Below are 27345 nucleotides of genomic sequence, written 5' to 3'. Positions count from 1 at the left end.
CAGAAATCGATAACATATTTTAAAGGTTTCGATATGAAATCTAGTCTAGAAATAAAGATTATAGCAGCTGCAGATATTTCACAGATGAAGATGAACTTTACCCTCAAAATGAAAAGGGAAACTGGAAGCTAAAACCACAACAACAACAAAAAACTGACACCCACATCAGCCTCATACAGGCTGCTCCCTGAAAATATTAACATTAAACCATTTTCACCTTAGAAAACTTGGCTAAAAAGGGAAAACTCAATGATTTATGAATTCTGACTCCATAAATTCCGTTTTTTGACTAAAACCAATTTATTAAAAGTGTGTGTCACCTCTTTTTTTTTAGTTTTTTTTTTTTTTTTTAGAAAGAACAGAACTATAATCCAGTAAGAGGCTTCTTTATTTATTTCCTGTCTACGCTTTCAGTAAACACCCATCTCATCTGCATAAATATGTCGTCCCAGTGCACCTTTGGTATTTTTTCTTTATCTCCTAACACAATAAACTCTTACCCTTCTTGTTACCAAATTATATAGCTGCTATAAAGTCCACAGTGGGTGCTCGCCCCGTGTGACACAAGCAGCGGGGCATCAACATCGTCAACATTTGATACTTGGCCTCTCAGGGTTCTCGTGATTTGCTCTGATCTTTGTGCGAGTGTGATGGTTTGTTAAAGACCCAGTCCGATGAAAATTGTGTTGTTGTTTTTTGTCTGATTATGGAGAACATATATTAAGAAAATTAATCATAAAGTTGCAATTTTTTTAAACAATTTCTTAATTTAAATCGTGTTGAATTAGGAGCGGACGGAAAAATGCAATTGCAAAACGTTTAGAGGTGTGATGTAGAAGCTACTACGGCAACCCACAAGCTCCATTCTGATTTCAGTAGCAAAAAAGATAAATTTACGTCTTCATTTTCCTCGTCTGAGCTGGCATCTGTTTCTAAAATGTACAACTGCATAGCTGTAATATTGCTCACCATTTTTTGCTGCACCGCTAATGTTAGTTGGGGGTTGGGAGAATAGAATAGACTTGATTGTAACTGTCAGCAGCAGTTGAATTGGGGGTAGTCCATCAGCAGCAATGCACAGGGCAACAGTAAATACAAAAATAATAATAACAGAAAGAAACAGCACAAGGCAATTAAAAAAAAGGAAAATACAAAAACCTTAGACGTTCTAAACTAGCTGTAGGGCGTTCATTCAGCTGACATGTTGAAGTTGAATCTTAGTTGTTATGATTCAACTTCAGACATGTAACATGTCTATGAGGGCTTATTCGTCCAGGTAGATTCCATAGTAGGTTTAAAGGTTGTCATCTGGACTTGGTTGAAGACGTTTCACTTCTCATCCAAAAGACTTTGTCAATTCTGAAATAGCTGGTAAAAGAGGCGATTCATATGTGCTGTTGGGGGAGGAGTCAGACCTGAAACTGGATAGTATCATTCACGTAGACTAACATGTAGTCATCTTTGTACCATCTTTGTCAAGACAAAGAACGGTGGTCTTCCGTCCATCTACAGCAGTGTTCTGAAACCCAAACAAACAGAACCAGTTTCACCTCGGTCATTAAAAGCTGGAAGAGATAACCAGGTTGGGGAGGGTAGCCACTGTCTCCCCAACTCCAGCTGAGGACAAAGGACTCCTAATGACCGGAAATCATGTAGTCTCCGTGAAAAATAAACCAGCTCGTTTACCAGCTATTTCAGAATTGAAAAAACCTTTTAAGGATAGATAAGAGGTGAAACGCCTTCAACTTTAAAAACCAAGTCCAGATGACAACCTTTAAACCTACTAATATGATTCAAACATGTAAATAGATGGATGTCGGGTAGTGGGGCAGGCTTACGCTGCGCCAACAGTCCTGCCCACAACTGCTGCAGCTCTGCAGAAATGATGTCCTAGAAAACGAAAGTTTCAACAAAAACAAAAGAAGGTGGCTAAAAACAACATAATCATAATTGAAAGACCACTGGGAGCGCCCTTACAATAGACACAAAAAAAAAAAAAAGATTGGAGTGGGACTTCATGTCAAGTCAACAGGTGACGCCATCAAAGAGAAACAGAACGTTCATCTTGCATAAGCTTTGCATACCAAATCAGCCTGATTAGGTACAGGTGAGAGCAGCCGTTTCACCTCAGCCCGATCAAAGGCTTTCAGAAAATACTCCACTGTGTGCTTTCCAGCAGGGGCACCACTATGGCTACAGTCACTATGACAGATCCCACAGAGGTCATTTGCCTACTTTTATGACTCTGGGTGAAAGAGTGAGAATGAGAGGTGAGGCAGGAAGCGACACAGAGACAGGCTTGCTTTTTATTCTGTGTGAGTAAACAAAAAAGAAAAACCCAAAAAATCCTCACAAACCTTCCGTCTGTCCGCCGGATCTAAGACGCACTGATGGGTGAGGACCGCACAGCTTGGAGGTGAGTTGATTCTGACAGTTTGCTCTTGCCAAAACAGGACACAGGTTTTGAAGCTAAACCTCTAGTGATGCCGTCTTAGGTCTGTTGTTGTTTTGCAAGCTTAGTCTCTATTCCCAATGTCTGCTCAGGCTTAGAAACCCACAAACTCTGAATCCATATTTCTGCTCTTGTTGATCAAACACGGCCAAGGTCACAAATTTTGTTTGAAAAAAGAAAACCTGGTTGTATCCTCTATAGAATAGCTTTGAAACAAAAATGCACGATTTTCTTCACACACACTTCTTTACAAAAGTTAACACTTTTAGAAAAATTCTGATTATTTTAAGGTTTGATTTAGGATTTTTAAAGGATTTAAAAGGAAAAATCACATTTCGTAAACGATTTAAGGGCAGAAACTTTGAACTTATGCTGCAGATGAGTAACTTTTTTTCCCATGCTAATCATTTACCTTGAACTTTGGCAGCATTAAGTAACATTGTGTACATCCTTTTTACCATCATATGCCAATAAACAACAGCTCTCACTGGTTACTGTATGCTTAATTTATCATATGTTTTTAATAGTTGGGATTTTATTTGTTATTATATATTTTATTAACAAGTCACATTTTTCCCAGAAATTAAAAGTGCTACTCCTCCATTTTTTTAATATTTCAGTACATATTAGATTAAAAGCTTTTTTTAAACAATGTTCAATGATAAAAACATATTTAATTATCAAAATCCAGCTATGTAAACAGAACCTTGTGGGAACAAATGTAGAAATGTGTGTTTTTGAAAAAAACATGCTTTGTTTTTTTGTTCCAGTAAATGTAATTTTTATTCTCTGTCTTAAACCCATAAAACAAGAAATCAGTAACTTTTTTTATGGCTATATACAAAGGAACAGTATAGCACAATATTGTGAGCTCTAATCATTGACTGTATATGAGAACTGGACTAAATGAGTGTGACATCAGCCACAGAAAATGACCTACGACCGGTTTCTTTTTTTGTCCTGTCCAAGCGCTGAGCAAGCAGATCAGAGCTGAAGACCTCTTGTGTTGGACAGATTTTACTTACAACAGAGGTTAATGAATCTTCAGACTAACAGAGTGTATATTTGTATAAACCCCTTTTGTATTTGAGGCTAAGCTTTATTTATTATTATTATTTATACGCATTCCTTGTTGGACCGGAAGGAAAAGGAAAGGAGTGGGAGAGAATGGGATGTGAGAGAGGGGGGATAAGACGTTAAGATGGGGGGGTAGGCAGTCGATCATACAGAGTCGTAACAGGCGAGTGTCATATGTAAATTGCAAATGCAAATTAAAAAAGTGTATTGAAAATGGACTACTTCCGGTTTCAATGAAATGAAGTCAGATCACTTCAATAAAGTTCATTGTGACTACAACTGAGTTCTTAAACTATTTTTTATCAGACACGGTTTGTTTTTGTCAAACGTACCTTACATGTTTCGGCGGAATACCATCCACCTTCATCAGGTCGACTCTGATGAAGGTGGATGGTATTCCGCCGAAACATGTAATGTACGTTTGACAAAAACAAACCGTGTCTGATAAAAATAGTTTGAGAACTGACGTCAGATCAGTCGCCATTTTTTTGCAAAATGAGTTACTTGATTGGTCCGAATTTGTCCGAGTCATTGTCTTTGTGGTTGGAAGTCCACAACCCTACCCACTTTAAAGCTCGCTCGGGAGAATCTGTCAATCAACAGTTTTGAACATTCAACACAAGAATTTTAGTATTCCAGGGAGCAGAGTGTACTCTGAATACCAAATCGTATTCAATATCACCTAAGTCCAAACTTTGTTTCTGGAAATATCTTTCACTCAAAAATGCTTATGTCATCTTTTATCCTGTCATAGAGGACATTGGCAACTCAGCAGTTGTCATGGTTCAGCGGCAGAATTCAGCTGCATTTCTCCTCTCATGAGTTGCCTAATTTCTCAACCAAAACAGATGCTTATGGGTCCACGCATCGGTTAGCCTGACGATTGCATGAAATCATGCTTAACAGTGCTCACTTCAGTTGTTAAATTAGTATTATTTTTATATGTTACAGAAATATACTGTTTCATACATTGGCAGCCTTATCAATAAAAATTAAAAAACAAAACAGGCTGGTATATTTTTGAGAAAATTAATAATTTTGTTGCCTATTTGTCTTGTTCGATTTAGCAACCTTAAGATGTTAATATGTTTGCTTGGAATGACAGAACATATTTTCACTAACATCTGAGGTTAAAATCTTGCTCTTTGGTTTAAAAGTCACAATTATAAAATACGTAATTTTTTTTTTTTTCAATGACCAATCTTTTGGATAGCTTTATGCAGATGACAGCTGCTTTTTTGGTCAGAGTGGTTGTGGCTCACAGACGCTCACAGACGTACTGACCAGTAAAAAACTATGAAGAAAGAGAAAACCTGGCTTTAATGTAACACTTTACAGTTCAAAGACTTGGTGATAGCTCCTTCTCTTTATTCCACGACTGCATAGCAACCCATATTAAGGCTAAGTACTCTGTAACTTTTACTTCTTAACCCTTAAATGCTATGTACACATCTCACAGTTGAAAGAAGCTTGGTGCAAAATGTTGAAGTGGTGCAAATCTCTGAAATCTTGCTTTTTCTTTCACACCTCTGTTCTGATATATGAAAGTCTTGGTGTTGTATAATTTTGGCCGAACACAAAGCGCAATTATTAATTTCACCTCATGAACAATTTTTAAACGACTGGCACGTCTTTGGATTAAAAGGGTCATTGATTGGTCAAACTTAAACTGTTTAACTTTCATGATGCACTCGATAGCCGCAGGTTTGGTTCGTTATGCCCGAAAAGTGCCTTAAAAACTGGCGTGGCGATGCTTGAATTTTAAACTGCGTGTATACACACGTTTACAACAACTTTTAAATAAGTGCTCACTTGAACACACAGCACCAAGGCCCGAGACCGAAGATGTCGCCAGAGACATCTAAATACCACACGCTCCTTAGCATACCGTTAATCTTTGACTGTCAATGCGATCCACGTGGATCCGCTGATCCTGACACAGAAAACATTGGCCTTTTATTTCAGCTTTGCACTGAAGGGTTCTATGACACCGCAAAACCGATTTTCTCCACAGCAAAATAATCAGATTTACGATAACTGTGTCATCGATTGAAGAATTAGTTACGTCAGTCGAAATAATGTAAACTCTAGAGCTAAAGCTTTGGTGTAAACCTCTGAAAATGCTGGATTGTCCAATTGCATTCACTCTGTAATGAACCGACTCAGTATTCACTTGTACATAGAAGGAAGCTTTTTTTTTTCAGGTGAATATGAGTTTTGCTTATTTAAAACAGTCTACTTTGGAAAAAAAATATTTTCTAAACAAATCGCCGACATGTAAAATTTATTATGGTATGAGGTACAGCAGGTTTTGAAACAAAAATATGCAATAGCGTCCTACTGGCCGGGCAAAATTTGAATTAAAGTTTCTTTGAAAATCAACTTCCTGTGTTTTATGCAGACTAACGCCAAGCCTCGAGGGCTGTTTGACATGTCATTCAGATATACTTGTTTTACTGGATCGGGTGTGTCCAGCCAATCAGAAGCTGCAAGAGCAGAAACGGAGACTTTTCTTTTCCTTAACTAAATTTCACTTTAATCTTTCCCTGTCTGGCAGCTCTAACCCCTCCAACCTGGCCCTGACCCCTCTGTGAACCCATCCAAACTTTCTCATTCTGACTTTGAATCGTCTAACATGAGCTGTTCTCATTTCTCACACGTTCCTCATTCCATTCAACTTCCAATTTGCATGAGAACCCTCAACATTTTCTGGCTTTGGCCTGTTTCTTTGCCTCTGAGCCGCTCTCTTTAATTCCCACCTGCGCTTGGTCCATCCAATTCCCGTTCTTGGCTTGTTATAGCTTGTGTCACTGGGCCCGTTGAAGAGTTTATCGCTTGCTTTTGGGTAAAAGTCGGCAACACCTTGGTTAGGATGGCAGTCAAAAATAAATAAAATTGTATTCCCTGGTTTTGTGCCGTCAACACACAAACACACACTCAAAGCTAAATGCTTTGGCTTTGTGCGGCCTAGGTGGGAGTTTGGATTAGATCAGTTTTGACTAGACTGTTTAGAAACTCAGAAAAATTCAATATGTGGCTCCAAAAGAAAATGAAGTTTCCATCTTGGGGGGTCAGTAAACTCTAAGACTTGCTTGGGGGGAGCAGGGCGCTGATTGCTTGGGGTGCAGCACTGCAGCGGAAAGCAACGCGGCGACACAAAGGAGAGTTTTGCGTCTGCCACAGGCTGGTGATTACAGTGTAGAAAGTGGGAGGCTGAAGGACACGGCTGTTTATAGGCTAACTGGAGAAGGCCAAATGTGCCGGCGTTCTTTCACGAGGACGATATGTTGTCTGTATTGGACTTGTGCTGACCAAGGGATTCAGGATGGAGAGACTCTCAGTGGTGCAAAGGGGAAAACAGGGTGAAGCAGCACCGGCGAAGTTGATATAAAATCAATGTGGCGTGTAAGATGCAGGGAAAAGAGAGGTTTGATATCATCACAAGCAGCAGCCTCTGAAAGGGCTTGAATAGCCTGATTATTGTCTTCATTTTGGTTGATCTACTGCAAGAAACTATCTGCTTGATAAAATGGTCAATTGTTGAACAAAACTCTAAAAAGTAAAAACACTCAAACAATTGTTTGTTTGAAGACATTTTCGGTGGCTGCCTTATTCTGAGGACAACCTATAACCACCTGGAGCAGTGTAGGGTTTAGTGTCATGCCCAGGACACTTTGACACACGAGTGGGAGGGGCGGGAACCGAACCTGCGTCAGACGTCGACCACTTTACGTCTGCACCCTGGCCGTCCCCAGCAAAGTAACCACCTTAACAGGTATTAAGAGGAATTTATGTTTAACCAGTCCACGGGCAAATTCTCTAAATCTATATTTCTTTATGACAAAATCAAAAATCTGCTCTAGTTATGGCAGAAGAACAGGTATGCAGCTTGTGGATCCAGGCTTACTGGAATCAATGATTCATGCTCTTCACCTAAAAAATAAATACAAAAAACGGAGGCGAAGTATTTGGACACAATTTAAAGAAAAAAAGGGAAGTTATGGAACCAAGTGAGGACATGAGTGAAGCAGGGAAAATTGGATTATGGAGGGGTTTGAAGTCTTTTTATAAATCTTTTTCCACTTTCTCTTACCATAAAAGTGGGTCAGGATGGAGGTAACTCGTAACATCAATTCAAACTGTGGATTTCTTAAGGGTCGGTACCTTCAAACCTTTCTTTCTCAGTGTAGAAAAAAGGCTCATTTTAGATAAATATTAATATATTTTTAACATCCTGAACTCTTCATTTGTGCTTGCATCACACTGGACAGCTGATGAGCGATGAAAAGGCGGGTTCTTGAACACGCTTGTAGCTTTTGGTGTTCACACTGGAGTGTTGCGCCCGATACTAGTGAACGTAGCTACAAAGGCTTGGTGCGGAATGTCGAAGCATCGCAAATCTCACAAACACTGCTCAGGTCTTTCTTACTTTCACAGCTCCATTCCGAAATATGAAAGGCTTTCTGTATGTCCAGCTGGGAAGAAATCACAATTAAGAATTTCTCCTTCAAGATAACTTATGAAACTGTTGGCACTTCTGTGAATTAAAAAGGATGCTACCCATGCGTCACTATCAAATCTGAGTCAAAGTCCGATTAGTGAAAGTTCAGCTGGTTTGACTGTCAATTTTTTGTACATAGAGCCAAAAAAAAAGGACTTAAAAACTTGGTAGCAATAAACGAATGCCAGAGCTTTGAACGCAGAAGCCCAAACTGCGTGACTTTTCATTGGAAGCGGTCACGCGTGCAGCATCCCATTGTCTTTGAATTATTTCAATAAAGTTCATAGTGTCTGTATATGTTAACTGACATCTTAGGTTCTTCTAATATGTCTGGAAGACATCCATCGAAACATGTAGGCTATGTGAAAGAACACAACCGTGTCTGAGTTTAGAAGAACCTAAGAAGCCATGTTCTTTGTACCTGGCATTCTATTTATTTTGTCTCTTCCAAGCTCTCTTTGGAACAGATGATATAATGTAAAGCTAATGCCAGAGCAGGATCGCTATAGTGTACTTGCAACCTAATTCAAATTGATGTGAAAGAACAGGCTTGCTTCTCTTAGTGTACTTTTAAGTAAAAGTAGTTTTTCATTTGGAGGAAAGCAAGCCCTCTCCGTCGTACCTTCGCTTATTTGTTATCTTGCTCTTTTAAATTGAAATTAGAAGCTGGTCCTTGAGCTGGGTGTTTCCAGTACTTTCCGCCCACACAAACTCACCATATGTTAAAGAATAACCTGGCTACCGACGCAAACACATTTTTGACACATGGCTGGAGAGTCTTCTCTGAGATGTTGTTTACTCTTCATGCTTGACGTGATTTCAGAGTGGAGGAGGTACCAAGCTGTTTTTGTCCTTTTTCTTGTGCATCCCATGTTTGGAAAGGCGAGGCCTGAAAGCTTCGCTAGCGCGGGGCGCACACTCAATTATCCAAGAATTTGATGGAGTTGAGCGTTCATGCGTGCACTAAGCCTTACGCAACCGCACCAGCTTTTTCTTCTTTGCCCACTTTGTTCCAACTCCCCGCTTCAAAGGGCAGACGGAACATGGAGTGGTGCAAATAATAAAGGAAGGAGTACAAGAATTAGTGTAACAAAGGGGGTAATCCTTTCACAGACTCTGGGATTTGTCGAATAGAAAAGATCCCACATGTTGACGAAGACATAAAACAAAGTACATGTCTAGTAATATGATTTGTCCTACAATCTTTGACCAGAGACTATTTTTCAAGCTTTTGACCGTGAAGCAGCTTTCCCTTTCCTGTGTTAGCAAATAAAACATCCATGAAGTAGCATTAAATAATGTAAACTCACAGAGAGATGATGGAACCTGGACACAAAGAGGAAATGGAGCGTTAAAGGGGGCGCATTTGTTAGGCTTACCTTTGGGCTAAAATGTCCATCCCATTCCTCTGGCTGTTTTGGATGCTAGCTTAGTTTTTCAATTCACCTTTAGTCGCACAAAAGTTAAAGGAATATGAGAAAAGCACATAATAAGTATTATATTCCCCCCAAAAATTGAGCTAATCAGAGTTGCTAAATTTATTCCCATGATGATTTTTCTGTTTTGTTTTGTTAGAAATTTGTTAGCTTTGACCTGTATCCAAACCTGTATCTGATTCACTGTTTCCATGGCAACCACTCTCACCAATCACTACAGAGCTTGTTGGAAGTCCACACTGCTACCGCTTGAAAGCGGGCTACACGAAAAAAACGTGGGGGGCCAGCAGGCCACTCCCTACTTTTATTGAAGCATTTGATTGGCCAGTTTATAACCTTGAAAAACTTGCACTAAAGAAAAAAATAATGAAAATTAACAAGGACTTACTGTCCCGCATTAGTCCAAGGAACAAATTAAATTTAAAAAAAAGAACAAGAATGGGGATGAGAAAAATATAATGAAGTTCTGGAAGATAGCAGTAGTTTTTTTAGTTTTGGACTGCACTTCTCCAGTCTAGTCTAAAGAAAGGTGTGTTTTATTTACCAACTGTCTTTGAAAAAATTTCTTACTCAGCCAATATGGCTTCAGTTACACGCCATCTATGGCATACCGTAACTCTTTGATAGTTTGAAGACCTTTGAGGGCGCAAAGGCGCTTGTCTCCATGGCAGACTCAGTTGATTTATACGCCTCAAGGCTGTGAATGTCAGCGCAGTACTTCTCCACCTGAGAATCCACTACGATTATGTTAATTGTGTAAACGGTCGAAGAGTTACGATATTTGAAAGAATGTCAACACTGAAGCTAAAGCACTGTTGTTAAAGGGTTTAAAAATAAAAGATGTAAATTGCCTGTTTTGCTTTACGTATGAACAATACCTAGAAAGTACACCTTACTTGTGGTATTATTGTGAGTCACACCGTACTTCACAGTATCTCTATTGTAAACAGACTGTACTGGCTGACAGTTTTAATAAAGGTCATGCTTGATGTAGCGCCATAAAACCAGCACAACAAACCCGTTCAGTTGGTTATCTACTCAACAAAATGTTATGAAAAGAGAAAAACAACAATCCATCATAGAAATATGTGTGTACCTTTGAGTTTTTCCTTTTCGTGAAACACGATTGAATTTCGAACTCATTCTAGGTTGTATTTTAGGATTACAAAGGTTCTTGAAGCTACAAATGAGTGCGATCAATTCTTCTTTTTTAAGACTTCATAAGGTAGTTATTCTCTTTCAAAGGAGGAGAAATAATTGGGTTTTATTCTGACAGTTTGAAGGAAACAGTAACACATAGTTTTTCATAAAGAGTCAACATACCAGGAAGCCAAACCGTGTAACCTCCACATGCTGAGACATCGTTCTATCCTAAGATTTGCTGCATGGAGGTGATAATAATTCTTTGAACAGGTGCTGCACCGTAAGCCCCAAGGCCTGGGGAAGTGGATGATTAGTGGCACTCCCCCAAGATGCATTGCTTCTCTGTATTAAAACCAAACTCTGCCTTTTATTCCCTCCAGGGTTTATTAAGTGGGCCAGTTGCCATAGCGACTCTTCGGCAGGATATTGCCAGGATAAGCTGTAATGGGTCTCCTGACGCAGTTCTCCCTGCTCTTGTGGAAGAACTTCACTCTCCGGAAGAGACAAAAGGTATTCCTGCGCTCACAATTCCACATTTTTTTTTTTTATTTTAAATCAATGTATTTATGTCAAGATTGGTCAGCAAAGGAGGGAAAATGAGGATCTGGTCCCAGGGTTGTGTTATCAAGGGCAACTAAGTTATTCATGGGAGGGAGATGTAATAGGGGAGGATTTATAGCAAAAACTGTCTCTTAAAGGAATAAGCTGCCTTTTACTTTCCCTCCAGAGAACAAGAACAATCTTATCTTAATGCCAACCAATTCAAAGTGTCACCTTCAATTTCTGGTGATCTATCTCTTGTGCACATTATGTGTCCTTGCCTGTATTTTAAAACCTTAAAGATAAAAAAAAAAAAAAAAGTTAGGTCTTGATGACTTAAGGCTTTAAGAAAGAAGTTTGAAATTATATTTTAACTTGCTAGAAAAATAAATGAATACTTTTAGTCTGATTTAGTTGAAATCGATCTGCTTTCTGTGCTGTTTTTTTTTTTTAAATTTATGACAACAATTTTTGTATAGGAATAGACACAAACGTAATATTTCCAAAAGAACATTTTCCTTCATTCAAGGTTTTAGTTTATTTTCTTGGTCAATGACTGCGTTTAGCACACTGGGAGTTAAAAGCTTTAATTTATTTCAGAGAATAACAGTGAGCCATACAATCCAGAGCACCTTGACTGACATAGTCGCCATTTTGAACTACACGGCGCTCTTTTTAAAAATGTTTGATTGGGCGTTATTGGGAATACGCTAACATTTAGCTGCGTCTGACAGTTTTTCTTTTGTTTTTGACTTACAAGGTTCAGGGTTAGCGTAGTCATTGTAACGTTATTTGCATAAAAACAAAATTGCGCACAAAGCATTACAAATAAACAGAACGTTCAGTTTCACATTTCTGTTTTGAATGCGATTTGTTTAGGCACAGACATCGAGTCCCAAAACATTGATTCAACTGAGTGATGTAGCGATAGTTAAAAATAAAGACAGAATTTTCAAGCGACAGAGTAGGTTGGATATTTTGCTCCTATACTGACATTTATTTATTTGTTTAGTTTGAACTTTCTTTTACTGCCGCAATGGTCGGCAGCAAGTTAGCCTACTGTAGCTACGAGTTAGCTTAGATGTTTTTGTTTCATTATCTTCTTAATATCAACCAAATTTGAGAGACATCCAGCTTCTTATTGACATTTTTTTTACATTTTTAACAGAGTTATGGTCACAAGATAATTTCTCCGTTATGGGATCAATAACATTCTCAAATTTTCCTTTTCTTATATTATTTTTACATTATTTTTATATTTTTTATATATATATATATATGTACCTCAATACGCATACACAAATTGGATTAATCTATGTTTTTAATATATGTAATCATAAATACTATTGGGAATAAAGTGGATGTTTAACTTAATTCAACAGACTGTGTATTATATTTGAATCTTCTAAAGAAAAATCAAAAAAAATGTTCTAAAAATATGTAAAAAAAACAAAACAATATTTTATGAGAAAGCACTGCATTTGGTTTAATTTTTTTTTTATGTTTATTTATTTACTAAACAGAATTCTGAATGCCTAAATACATTTTCTGCTTTTTAACTATATGCTCTCAAGATTAACAAATAAAAGCAGAATATGGGTTTTTCTTTTTTGTATTATGGCAGAGAATACAGTGTGCTACAAAGTAAAAGTCTGTAGAAAGTGTTATATCTAGGATCCAACATGACTCCATGAAGTTTTGCTGCAGTTTAGTCGAGGCTCCAGACGTAATGAGCAGCCACCCACTTGTTTTGTTTGTGGGGTGGGGGTTCAATGGCAGCAGGGTTTCTCGTGAACCAAATGCATTTTCTTTCACTCGCAGAAGAGCGTCACCAAAGGCCTCGATGGAATGAAGAAATTGTCATTTTGTTCTGGAAAAACATTCACCTTGTTAGTTTGTGTTGGTTAACAAACACATTGTAGTAGGTTTAGCGGCTGTCATCTGGAATTGGATTTAAACTTGGAAGACGTTTCACCTCTTATCCAAGAGGCTTTGTCAATTCTGAATTGGCTGGTCGAAGAGCTGGTATATATGCGCTCATGGGGGAGGAGTTGGACCTGAAACTGGATGGTATTGTCGAACTTAGCCTCTATGGTTTTGGGTCGTTTAGAGTCCTTTGTCCTCAGCTGGGGGTTGGGGAGCCAGTGACTCGCTCCCTAACTGGTCTAACTTTAAATCCAAGTCCAGATGACAACCGCTAAACCTACTACAGAAGAACCAACCTGGATGAATGAGAGTCTTCATAGACATAACAAACACATTCTTTTTTTTTTAAGGAGGGGAAAATAAATAAATAAATAAATACATGAAAACACATTCCTGATGAACGTATAAATGGGCAATGCGCAAGATTTGGCCAACGCAGAAATGAAATATTGTTATTAGACAAACCAGCGGGAGGGAGCAAGGACAATGGTGCTTCTGGAGGGCTTGTGGAGGTTAATGACCAATTATAGCAATGCCTCACCAAGCATTTTAAGATTTTATAACAGGCATGAAACTGATTTTATGGTCCACTATTTCACATAATTTCATAGGGAGAGATTATCTATTCACAAAGACTATATTGTATCCGTTGGCAAATGCCTGGGGCTGCTAGACAGTAAAAGCGGACTCCACGCCGTTTCTGACGGGTACGGCGCCACACAAACCGCACTCGGTGAATTCCAAACAACACTTTGTTTAGTTTCTTTTCTTTTATGGAAGTGTAGTTTTGTGTAGTTTTTGAGACAATGTCATCTCTTGGTGTCATTGGATGCCTGAACATGTGGCAATGCTCACACTGGGATATCAGCGGATGGATGTGAGCAGGTTGTTCCATCAGGGGGGTTGTGTTGTGGGGGCGGGTCAGCCAACTTTAGCTTGTGAGGGCTCGCTGGATGGACAAACCCAACCGAAGGGGTTTCACGATGTGAAATAATGATTAATTATTCATATATAATAAATCTGTTTTTAGCCAAAAACTTAAAACCTGTGTTGTTTTCTAGGACATAGTTTCTGTAGATCACTGTTAGGCTCTGAGAGCGTTAACCAATGCGCCACCGTGCAACCCAGAGCAGCAGTACTTCTGCAGCTGAGTTGTGAATGGAATCATTGGTGCGGTGCAACCCCACCCTCCCCAAACGTTGCTGAGAGCTCTCTCTTCACACCCCTACATTTACCTTCCTGCTCAGCTCAGACGAGGAAAAATCTAAGACGCACATGGATCGTCAACGACTGGAGCGGCGCTGGAAGCTAGGCCACGCCCAGCGTGTTTTCTACATCACAAATACGACCTTTCTCAAACAGCTTTTCTTTTTATTTTTCATTTGCTACTGATTAACAACAATTCAAATAAACACTCAGAAATGCAAATTTGAGCTTATTTTATTTTTAAATATATGTCTTCCGTCTTCAGAAAAACACTACAAGAACATGTTAAAACCCCACAAATGCCATTTTCAATTAGAGCGGGTCTTTACAAATATGCATATAATTCTACTGATAAACAAATCAATGTACTGATGATTCCCTTTTATGAAGCAGTGCTACGCCGGCTAAATATATCCTATAAAAGCGTGTCATAACTTATGACTAGTCTATATGGAGTGTACAATGACTTTATTCAGTAAGTAAATGATGTTGGCAAACATCAGACCATAAAAACGTTTCACCTCTTAATTTGAAGGTGATTCATTTGCCTAAAAACACATCTAATAAAAATTTGTTTGACTAACTGCTGGATTGTCTGCACCAAACAAGGCTCCTCCTGTTGTTTGGGTTTTCTTAAAGGGAATAAACCATCCCAGTATCACTTTGCTAACCGACGCTAAATGTGTCGTATTAGTTTAATTTGATTTAATATATTAAATGAACAATGTTTTGGTCTGCTTTATGAATATTTTTATTTATTTATTTATTCCTACAAATCCATTTTTTATGTAAAGAAAAATGAATATCTTATACCTTAAAAAATTCCCTTTCACTCTTCCTAGAGTTGTGCACTAAAAGTGAGACCAGTATAAATTTTTACTGGTGGATTTATTTTTCAAATAACTAAATTTTTAAAATTATTTTTCCCACATTTTTTTTTGTTTTTTTGTGAGCAGGCACTCCATTGAAAACAATAAATTTTGTAGTGGACTAAAAAAATGTTTGTAATAAAATAAAACTAAAAATTAAACATACATTTCTTTACATAGTTAGTTTTTAGCTTTTTTTGTTTTATTTTTATTTCAAAAGAAAATGTATTTTATGTTTTAGTAAGTTTTCCTCTTAAACACCATCAGAGATTTTACTTTTATTTATTTTTTAATTCAGGTAAAGATCCATATATGAAAAATAAACTCAGTTTTAAATTATTGTTTATATTCAGTTTTTTTTACTTTACAAGCTTTCAAAATGTTTGCATATATTTCAGAGAAGTGTTGACGTTTAATATCACAGTTAGAAACACATTTTAAAATAGTTAAAAAATGTTTATTTATTTATGAGACATATCCCTGAATAAATAAGACAAAGAATTAAACAAGTGTATCTACTTTCATGGAAAAAAGTGTTAACTAATGCAAGAAAAAATGTGTCAATTTATCCCTTGGAGGGACTTTAACATTGGGAGTGGGGTCATCTAGACCCACTAGACAGTGCTCTGAACCTTTTTTCTTCAATGATTTGTGATCTTCACTGGTGTCCACGGGTTACATGAAATCTTTCCACCTTTATCCACCTTTGTCATGGTAGGGAGAACACGTCAATGTAAGGGTGGGGTCATTTTGACCCCACACGATAGCACAAGGGCCATGTAGTTTGCACTTGTTCTTTTTAGTGTTTTCTATATTTATTAAGTTTTCAGTTTTAAAGCAAAAAGCAAACAAATTCAAAACCCAGTCAACCACCCCCTGCTGCTGTCAGTGACATATACAGCAATATCAATTATAGTAAAGATAATTTAAGGAAATAAAATGGTACAAGTTAAAAGCAGAGAGACATGAAAATATAAAATCAGTCAGAGTATAGGTGAAATAGCATATATAAAAAAAACAATGAGTAAAGTGCAAATACATCAACACACGTAATGAAAAGAAAGAAGAAAAAATAAAGGGGCATCATTCTGTCACACTTGTAGATGGTAGACTAAAAAAAGTTGAGAAATGGTCTCCATACCTTATAAAATGTATGCTCTGATCGTCTCACAGTAAATCTTATTTTTTCAAGTTTAGGATGGTAAAGCACATCTCGAATCCAATGTGATAAAGTGGGTGGGGCAGCATCCTTCCACTTAAGAAGAATGAGGCGTCGAGCTAGTAAAGTTAAAAAAAGTTATGATCCTCTGACCACCTGCAGGCAATGTGGGAGCCCCACTGTTTATTCCAAACAGAAACACAAGTGGGTTTAAAGTTAGTTTGACTTCCAAGATGCAGCTAAGTGCCTCACAGATATTTCCCCAAAAGCACTGTATTTTGGGGCAGTGCAGACATTCTTTTGGAGGTAACCCTCTGCCTTGACTCGGTCCTACAGGTGCGGCTGCTGGTTGAGATCCTGTGGCCTCTCTTCCTGTTCGTCATCCTGGTGGCCGTCAGAACCACCACCAAGCCCGTTAACAAAGGACAATGTGAGCGCAGGTTTCCTATCTGAAATCAAAAGTAAATAGAAATTGTAAAAAAAACAACAAAAACTGGTAAATCCTGTTTGTTTTCTTTAGGTCACTACCCAAACAAAGCCATGCCGTCAGCTGGCCTTCTGCCCTGGCTCCAAGGTATGATGTGCAACATTGACAACCCCTGCTACAACGATCCGACGCCAGGAGAGACGCCAGGCCAAGTCAATAACTTCAACAACTCCATGTATGAGCCGACTCCTTCTTTTCCATTCCATTCCATTTATTTTTTTAACTCAATCCTCAACTTGAGAAAGATTTAAGGCTGCTTATAATATTTTGTGTTTTTCTCATAAACCAGAGCGTCTCAGATCCTGATTAATGTGCAAAACCTCCTGCTGGAACTATCAAATGGTAAGGCTTATACAACTTTTATTTTGACCAAAAACCTTAACATTTTTTGCCTTAGCGACATGCACCCACAAAGAGGTTGACCCACGTGGGTGCCAGAGGATTTTAAGTTGTCCGAGCCCCAAGAAGGTCGTAGAAAGGAGCGGATGCATAATATACTAGCCCCTTATGGGTGGATATGGAATGTCTGCAGGCAAAAAATGGGCAAACCTGTACTGTGTGCCCCACAGAAAATATTAAGGTTGGAGATCACTCGGTGAATCCGTATAGCAAAAGGTCGTAGCAAACACTTGTACAACACGAAAGGTTAGGTGAGAGTGAAGTAGGTGAGACGCAGTCATATCGTACCGATCTTCCAAACCCCATATGGATGCATTTGACTAAGGCATTAAGGGAAGCGCAGGTGTGTTTTGCAGGTCCCTTTCCGCACCTCAACAGTTGCTCTTAATATATATTAATATATTTTCCTAATAGTCAGGCTTAAGTGATCACATGAGCAACTACCAGCAGCCTATGCGCAGGATTTAGGGGGGTGTATAAAAATGTATACTACATGCCTGCTTCTCACCTACTTGGGTGGTCCATCTGCGTGCCCCCGTACAGGTTTGCCTATAAAACCTCATTTCCACTGACCGATACCGTCCGGTATTTTGAGCGATTCCATTATAAAATGGACCCATGAAACTACCAACCGCACCAATACTGGGGCCCTGTTGGTTGTAGGTCCGTAGAAAAAAAAAACCCTAAAGGTTGGGGCGCAGCTACTGTCGTTAAACGACCCGTTGTTGGTGAAAAGGTCATTGCAACAAAAGAAAGCGCCAAACCGTCTCTCCGACGGCATTCCTCTTCATCCCCCGCAGTCTTCTCTCAAACAATCTTAAATTAATCGTTTATACAAAGTCCCAAAAGCTAAGCGGGGGGAAAAAGAGCTGCTGGATGACCTCCATCGTTGTTGTTGTTGATTTGCTGTCGTCGCGCTACAATGAGGCAAAGCTATGCAGTCGGTCTCCTTCCCGCATCCACCATGACGGTCCAACTTAAGCGAAAAGGCTCTCCGGAATTGCCCGGACTGTACCGCTCAGTGGAAACGAGGCATTATTTGTGCCCTCATGTAGCCCGTATTCACACATAAGGGCAGTTGTGACTAAGGTATAAGAGTAAAAAATATTGTAGTCATAGAGTAAAAACCAAAAACTCAACAGAAAACAGATTGCTATAGTCTATTCTTCAGCAGAAATCTCTGCATCCTCCATCAAGGAAAGTATCCCCTTCACGCTGATGACAACTTGGAGGATTTGTTATCCGCCTTGATCCCTCAGGAGAAAAAAAAACCCAACAAAAAACACAATGGCATATGATTATTTATGATGCAATTTGTCGTTCAGACTGACAGATCGTTTGTCTTGATAAGTTTCGGCTTTGCATTAGGCTCATTTGCCTGATGATGTTCAGATTTTCATACGGCACCTAATTTGCAAAAAAGGCATGGGGCAGTGGGGGGTGGGGGTGGGCTGCTATCGAGCAAGCTGCTTGTGGTCCATTTGCATTTCGGGGTCGCTGGCTCGTAATATACAAGATTAAATCCATCAAAGATCTAAGCCTGGACATAATTAATGGGACTTGCTGTCTGTGGCGAGAGCAGGAAAGGTCATTAGCAAGAACGCTGGGGGAAAGAATGGAGGACCATCAAAAGACTGGGATGGCAAAAGGTGTCCTTTTTTTTGTTATCTTTTTTTTGTTCTTGACATGAGTTGATTAAAAAAAGACTCAGGTGGTCACTTCAATCAGGGAGGCTACCTTGTTGGAGGAGCGTCTCCTGCTCCTCCTCTTCGTCATCCAGGCTCCTGAAGCTTCTATCTGAGGACTGTAATGATAGGTGATCTATAAGGTGAGGGTTTCCAACTGTGTCATTGATTCCAGCAATCTTTCCAATCCACATAAATGTCTGGATTGTTGGAAAAAAAAAGGTGATTTTCTTTGATCGTGCGACTCCATCATCATCTCAGAAGTTGGAGAAATAAAGCATGGAAGCCAAACAGGGAAAGATGCTGGTTTTCGGACTGAAACCCTGCTGTGTTAAGTTGTTGTTTCTGTCAGTGATGGGGAGCAACACTGAAATACTTTGAACGGTTTTGCGGATATCTTCTGGCAGCTGATCAGCAGAAACAGGAAAGAGCAGCAAACCGTGGCCTCCAACACAATCGTCCTGCTTGAGTGGTTAATCCGGATTTCAGGCGGGGATGGATCTAGTTGCAACTGCAACAGATAAAGTGCAATTTTACTTTTAAAAAAAAAGCTACAAAGGTGGTTGTTTGGACAGTATGGCAACTCTGAAAATATCCCAGGATTCAGAGTTCTCATTTTAGAACTAGGTCTTTTATTCATTTTTTTTTATATATATATATGCGTCGCAATGAAAATAGAAATGAGACAGAAACTCGTGCGTTTACTTTGTCTGTTCTTTTTCTCCAAGCAGAAACTCTTTTTCTTTGCTGATTCAGCATATAACTTTTTTGATGGACGTATAATCTTCATACGCCGTCATTAAAATCTCAGACTTCGTCTCACTGGAGTATAGCGCTTTCTTTTTTTTCTCCACACGTTTCCATGGTGACTCCAGAAATCAGCGATCCAATGAGAATGTCTTTATGTACTTGTCGTGCACGGGCATTAACCCAGAGTTACCAAGTCGAGCGTAATTACGCTAACTCATATCCAGTGTTGTGGAACCGACATACCCAGAGTAAGCAAGTTCAGGCGGATTTCAGCCAGAGTTCAGGGTTAAAATCAGGGTAGTTTAAACATGCCTTCTTGAATACCCCCCTAGCGCCCATGCCAACGTTTTTTTTTTACTTATACAATCTAATAAGGGCAGTCCATGCAAAACTTTAAAAATGAGACAGGCATCCATGAACAATTAACGTAAATTCAACAGATTCTGAAGGGGAGAAAAGCAGCTTTGTACCAATTTCAGTGATCGCTATAACTCAATTGCCTTTTCGCAGTCTAGATATTGTTGTGCAACTTCACCTGCTTCTATTTTTAAATTTCTCGATTTGACAGTGCATTGTATTCTGCATCCTGATTGGCTGTGGACCTTATCAATCAATCTCTTCTGTGCTGTTTGTTCTGTACGAATATGCGATCAGTAACATTTACACAATTCTGCATTCAGATCTTTGTTTTAAATTCTTTAAAACTCAACTTGTTTTTTTCTCTGAAGGTTTGCACTTTGACAGATTAAACATGAGAGATGATTGTGAAAATGTTCATGTCTGTCTGAGAAAAGTGTAGAAAGTGTGTAGTGAGGAGTTTTACAGCCTTCAAACATCTGTAATTACCGTACAAAATAAATAAAATGACTACTTCGCGAATATAAACCAATGATGTTTTTTTTTAATCCAACCATAAACAAGGTGCCGCTGTACGTTCATCGCGCAAGCAGCCAAGACTTATGGCATCTTCAGGAGAATATATTGTTTCGTGACATGTTTAGTATAAAGATACACACTTTGAAATTTCTTTTTCAGTCTTGGGATGACTGGTTTTCTAAAATTTCCTTAACAGATCCACAATTCCAAAAGTTCTAGAATTCTGATTATTTGTTATGTGCTGTAATTATTATATAAATACCATACAAAATCAAAACTTCAACTGAAGTGCATTTTAATGAATAAATCTGAATTATTGATTTGTTTATAATAGGATAATGAAATCAAAGGATGCTTGAGTATGAAGAAGTGTCCCATGGCCCATGCATTAAAGCAACTTGTGGACATATATATGCATATATGCACACAGAGAGAAAACAGAAGCACAGATGCTCTTGTGCATAGTACAGATCGACCTCCCACATCATCTTTTTCATTTAAGCCCTGTCTCTGTTTGCTCATGAGGTTACTAGTGTGACACTCAAATCAATTTACATCAAACTTTATTTTACACTTTTCCTAAAAAAAACATAACACAAATTGCTTTACATTGAAACAAAACAATAAAAAATTATACACAATCAAGCACTAATATTAAAACATGACTCATATTGACACAGATTCTATTTGTACTGAAGAAATGAATAATCTGAAGGATTAAGGAAAGAAGGATGTCTGAAGAATCTCTCGAAGCCCATTGTTGGAGTATTTAAAGGTCAAATGAGAAAACTCGCATGCATTGTCTCAGAATTATTGTTGAAAGTTATTTTGATATTTTATATTGGTTCTGCGATTAATTTTAAGACTTTTTTTTCTTTATTTTACAGGGCAAGGATACCTGGAGTCCAAAGTAAGTAAATATCAGATTACTTGGAGTAGTCTGGTATTGCATAACAAAAGCCACGGTAAAACCACCATGAGCAGGTTGCAAAACCCGACAAAAAGGGACTACGTTCGATCATACATGTCAGGGTCATATGGCAACATTTTCTGTCTGGATGACCTGTGATTTATGAAAACATGGATGTGAGGAACGGGCTATCGCTTGAAAGATACTGACTTTGGAAACATCAGTGAGCTGGTATTAGGGGAGGAGCTAAAGAAGGGTATCTACCCTCCCCAACAAAAATCTTTGCCCCCCTGCCCAAACTTTTAAGTGAATATTAGTATCATAATTGACATAAATTATATAAACAGCTTACTGTGAGGTGGAATATTTTATGTGATAAAAGAAATTAAAGCATTAAAAATGTTAGAAGCTAAACAAAATGTAAAAATAAAAAATATTATATTTTCTTGACCTCACAAACTTGCAAGTATAACATTAAACTTAAAAAAAGCCAGCATGAGTACAATTGTTATATTTCTTATATATATATACACATATATATGTGTATATATATACATATATTTATATATATTCATACATTATATATATATATATATATTATATGTATATCTACGTATGTATGTATGTATATATATATATATATATATATATACACACATATGTATGTATATATATATTACACAAAAAATATAATAACACTTATACTCATGCTGGCTTTTCTGAAGTTTAATGTTATACTTGCAAGTTTGTGAGGTCAAGAAAATATAATATTTTTTATTTTTACATTTTGTTTAGCTTCTAACATTTTTAATGCTTTAATTTCTTTTATCACATAAAATATTCCACCTCACAGTAAGCTGTCAAGGCTATAATTCTCCTGTCCACTTGTGTGTTCCAGTGATTGAATGTGATTCTCTAGGAATTATTGATCAGAATCAATGTCTTCTTGAATCTTTTGACACGTGTTGCATCCCGTCGGGATCGTGAATGCCTGCATCCTTTTATTCTGTTAACTTTGAGGGGAAATATGTGGGACAGCGAATCCAATAAATAAATGATAAGGCAGGAAGTTCATAGAGGAGGGCTTTTGAGCTGTTAAGCCCACAGGCATTTTCAAACAGAAAAAAAAAATCCCAGACAAGAGATAGAGTGAATATTACTCCTCTGTGCCTCAAGCAAAAAAAAAAAAACGAGATGGAAAATGACTTCAAGCCTTCAGTTAAGAGCTGACATTGCTGAATGATAGTGATAACAACAACACAAAGAAAGGACGTACGGTGCAGAGAGGTCAGGGTCAATGAAGTACAGAGCAACGCTTTTTAAAGACATACATTTTTTCTTCTGACACAATTTTTTATCCATTTGCTTCAAAAGAAAAAAGAATAAAACTGACTAAAAATAAAGCATCTAAGGATGCAGAAGCGTCAAAAACCTTTTAAACCCTTGTGTTCCAAACAGGAAGTAGTTCCAACACGCTGAAATCCTCTAGATTTTTACTGAAAAATAATTACATTACTCAGTCATTATTTTTTTGTCAGAATAACCGTTTATGCTCTGATATCCTTTGTTTAGTGCAAATTATTCAAAAGAAAAACTCATGTTGAGCATTCGAAATGTTTGACAGATTCAACTGAGATGCTTTAAAGTGGAAGGAGTGTGGACTTCCAACAAGCTCGCTCCTGATTGGAGAGAGCGGTTGCCATAGAAATGTTGACTCAGACCAGCTCTAATCTCTGCTATCACGGCTAACTGCTAACTAAAAATGATGCACTTAGTATAATAAATAAAATAAAAATCCCTAGTTAACTAGGAAGTTAAATGCACACCGAGTTGTTGCTAAATCTAACTAAACTTTTCTTACTCTAGTGTTTTGTGTTACAAAAATTATTTTATGCTTTTACTCTCTTAGGCAGATGTGTTGGTGAACTCCACCAATAAAGCACTGAAGTCCTTGGACTTCCAAAACGACCCGATCGGAAGTTTTTCCATGTTTCTGTGCGGAAAGAAGCCGAGCTTCAACTCCACCTTCCGATTCCCAACATCTGACCAACAGGATACAATGAATTCCTCCTTCCAAAATAGCCAAGATTCCGGTAAGTCCTAATTTCAGATTTCCTGCACTGCAATACGGTAATAATAATAATAACAAAGAAAAACCAGTTCATAGTCCAGTATTGCAGCCATTAAAAAATAATCTTCTGCTGCTATAAAATATATCAACTTTGTTACATCTGAAAATGTGATAAGTATAGATGTCAGAGCGTTTCATTTTTCAAAATACAGAAAAACTTTTTTTAATTTGACATTTTTCTGATTAGGGCAAAAAATTAAAATGCCAAAGATAAAAATAAACATATGAGAGGTGTACCATATTTTCCGCACTATAGGGCGCAACGAAGTAAAAAGGCGTAGCGTCAATGAATGATCTATTATTGGACTTATGTCATATGAAAGACACACCGGAATATAAGGCGCATTAAGCGAGACTAAAGATTTGGAGATAAGTCAGTCAGTCAGACTATGATAAATGTTATTGTAACTACGCAAACTCCCAATCGTGTTAGTAACACCTAAAAAGAAATACTGTCCGACACTGCTACACATTAGCCACGTTAGCTTATTCAAAATACCTTTAACCTTGTTTGCAAAATGTAAAAAAAAAAACAGACCGGAGAAAGGTAGTTTGCCATCTATCGGTGGGTAGGAGTGTTCCTGCCTTAGGTGAAGGAGTTTAAACATTTTGGGGTCTTGTTCATGAGTGGGGAGAGATCGGAGCGTGAGATTGACAGGTGGACTGGTACAGTGTCTGCCATTGTGTGGTCGCTGTATCGGTCCGTTGTGGTAAAGAGAGAGCTGAGCCATAAGGCAAAACTCTCAATTTACCAGTCGATCTTCGTTCCAATACCCACCTATGGTCACGAGCTATGGGTCATGACCGAAACAACGAGGTCCCAGACACAAGTGGCTGAAATGAGCTTCCTCCGTAGGGTGGCTGGGCGCTCCATTAGAGATAGGGTGAGAAGCTCGGTCACCCAAAGACAGCTCGGAGTAGAACCGCTTCTCCTCCACATCGATAGGAGACAGTTGAGGTGGCTTGGGCATCTGGTCCGGCTGCCTCCTGGACGCCTCCCTGGGGAGTTGTCCCGGGCATGTCCCACTGGGGGGAGACTCCGTGGAAGGCCCAGGACACGCTGGGGAGACTACGTCTCTCGGCTGGCCTAGGAAAGTCTCGGGGTTCCCCCAGAGGAGCTGGAGGAAGTCTGGGCATCTTTGCTTAGACTGCTGGCCCCGCAACCCGATCCCAGATAGATGGAAAATAAAAACAAAACGTATACAGCAGAAACAAACCTTTCTGTGACTACGCCAACTCCCAGTAAATGTTAGTAATACGTAAAAAGGAACACTGACGACACTGCTACATGTCTAGTTGCGTTAGCTTATTTACAAAACACACAACCTTGTTTGCGACTCATAAAAAAAAGATATTTTGACAGACCGCCGTGTACCTCTTAAAATCACTTCCACATCAGTAAACACAACCAGAATTAGCAATTTTTTTTTAAATCAAGAGTTTATATGTGCCCTATATTCAATTCAATCTAATTATATAGCCCAATATGTAACTATGTGCCGTTAAATAAGGTAAGCCTTTGTTTTTTTTTGGTTAAAGGTCTAGTTAATTGGCAAACGCTCCAAAAAGAACGTCAGCTACCTCACAGACTGGAGGTATCTCTGTTTCAAAATATCTATGCTAGAGAAAGAGAAGTCGAGGGCTGTTTTGTACAGACTGCATCAGCTATGCAGGCTGAACCGTATGCGACCGGTTGTGCGCATCCAGAAGCAGGCACCTGTGACACAGTTGGCACTTCAGCCTGACCTGGAAACAGGTTTGATTAGAACCGCATCATGTCAGGCTGTGTCAGTGCTGCGGCTGGCATCTGCTGCAGCCAGTCAAATCCGATCTTTTTCAGGCAAAAGCCGTGTGCTCATGAGCCTGACGTAGGAGTCTTTCAGGAAGTTGAAAAAAAAAAACTCTGCTTGTTTCTAGAGGAGGTCCTGGTGTCCAAGACACTCAAAATGACATTTTTTAATTAATATATGGCAAGCAAAACAGCTCAGAAGACAGATGTGTTGGTTAAAGCCCTTAATTGCAGGTCCTCCCACTGCAATCACACAATCAATATTTAAACTCATATTTGTGCTAACATTTTAAGATATTTTTTGTGTTCTCAGTTTATGTGCAGAACTTTGTTTGTTTGGATTTCATTTTAACTGAATTCATTCATTTGTACTCTTCTATTTTTTGGATCTGTTACAATAGTAACACTTGTGTTATCCTAGGCCCTTTAACATTGGGAGTTGGGTCATCTAGACCCACTAAACAGTACTCTGAACCTTTTTTCTTAAATGATTTTGGATCTTCACTGGTGTCCATGGATTACATGAAATCTTTCCACCTTTATCCACCTTTGTCATGGTAGGGAGAACACGTCAATGTAAGGGTGGGGTCATCTAAGATAGCACAAGGGTTAAGGAGGATCTATGATGGTAAATTCCTTTTACCTGCTCAAACCACATGACAGCACCATAAAGTCTTTCTACTTTTGTTGGTGTCTCTATGAAAGTACTCGCTAAATGCAAAGCTAATGTTTATAGAATAATCAGCAAACAAAAAAGGCACTTTACGAAAAAAAGAATCCAAATCACGGAGCACCAGCAAGAATTTAGTTACAATCTGTTCAGTTTTTCAAGTTTACCTTGATATATGTATCTTAAATAAAAACAAAATAAAGAAACTAAGTTTAAGTGAAACAAGTGATGCAAATGCAAAAGATTACCCTAAAGAACAGATGGTCAATTTCACATACTTTTGGCTAACTGGCACTGCAATTGCTAAAAAAGGCTTGTTGTATCGTAGAGTCATATTTAATGAAAAGAAATGAAAGAACAATCTTTTCATCTGATCTGATGCATATTGTAGTTCCTTGCATTAAAGTTTGCTTTGATGGCTTTATTAGTCCTTCACTTCAAGTCCTTTCAAGTGGAAACACAGCTGACGAATGCAGGATTTTATTCTTAAATGATCATTTCTGAGAAAGGATAAAAAAAAATAAAAAAAATAAAAAAGTTGACCTCGGGTCATAGTACTACACTTTGATTGAATATGAGAACTGGACTGAATGACCCCCTCCCCCCCTTGTGTTTTAAACAGGAAGTGCCTGGTGGGTCTGAGAAAACAAAATCAATACCCAGTCTCTACCACCTTATTTCTTGAACATGTTCTTGCTCAAAATAGTTTTGTGTCTGAAATGCTAGTTATTATTAACTGGCTAATCAGATGCCTCAATAACAGTAGGTGGTGCCTGTTGGCCCCACGTCCAATGTTCAAAACCTGATAGATTTCATAGTGGCAAGGGCAGCCGTGGACCTCGTCTCTGTGTTGTCAGCCGCCCCCCAGGTCCATCTGGATGAAGCCCTGTTACACCTTTCAAACATGTAGTTGTAGAATTAGATTAGCAAATTCTTCTGTAGGAGTCCTGATACATCACCTGTTCGTCCTGGAATAGGATCCCTCCTTCATGTGGACGTCATTGAGGCTTCTTCGTTTTTTTCGTCTGTTTTTTTGGGGAGTTTTTCCTTACCGAGAAGGAGGTCCAACTGGGCAGGGATTCCCAGTTTATTTTAGCAATCAGCTATTGTATTTTATAACTGATTTCATGATTTGTGCAATTAGTGAAGCCTGTTGAGACAACTGTGTTATATAAATAAAACTGAATTGAATTAATACCATTAAGTACTTACTGATAATAATAATGGATTGGATTTATCTGTGCTTTTCCAGACGCTCAATGCTCTTACAGTGTGTCCATTATTCATTTAGTCCTCATTCATTCTTGGTGACGGTAAGCTACTGCTGGAGCCACAGCTG

The 27345-nt window shown here is 38.4% G+C and overlaps 1 protein-coding gene across 1 annotated transcript in view; it reads left to right on the top strand.

Annotated features, from left to right (window-relative positions):
• Nucleotides 1–2122: 2122 nt before the first annotated feature.
• LOC101164844 (ATP-binding cassette sub-family A member 1-like) overlaps nucleotides 2123–27345 on the top strand; it is a 208539-nt gene continuing 183316 nt past the window's right edge. Inside the window, exons 1-7 of the mRNA XM_023965796.1 lie at nucleotides 2123–2416; nucleotides 10990–11119; nucleotides 16646–16739; nucleotides 16830–16971; nucleotides 17086–17138; nucleotides 21394–21416; nucleotides 23326–23509. Coding sequence (XP_023821564.1) covers nucleotides 11054–11119; nucleotides 16646–16739; nucleotides 16830–16971; nucleotides 17086–17138; nucleotides 21394–21416; nucleotides 23326–23509 — 562 coding nt within the window. The 5' untranslated portion in view covers nucleotides 2123–2416; nucleotides 10990–11053. The remainder of the gene's footprint in view (nucleotides 2417–10989; nucleotides 11120–16645; nucleotides 16740–16829; nucleotides 16972–17085; nucleotides 17139–21393; nucleotides 21417–23325; nucleotides 23510–27345) is intronic.

This window comes from Oryzias latipes, chromosome 18, assembly GCF_002234675.1.
Source record: "Oryzias latipes chromosome 18, ASM223467v1".
Lineage (NCBI taxonomy): Eukaryota > Metazoa > Chordata > Actinopteri > Beloniformes > Adrianichthyidae > Oryzias > Oryzias latipes.
Note: the sequence above shows the minus strand (reverse complement) of the source record. Positions and strands in the feature narration are given on the sequence as shown.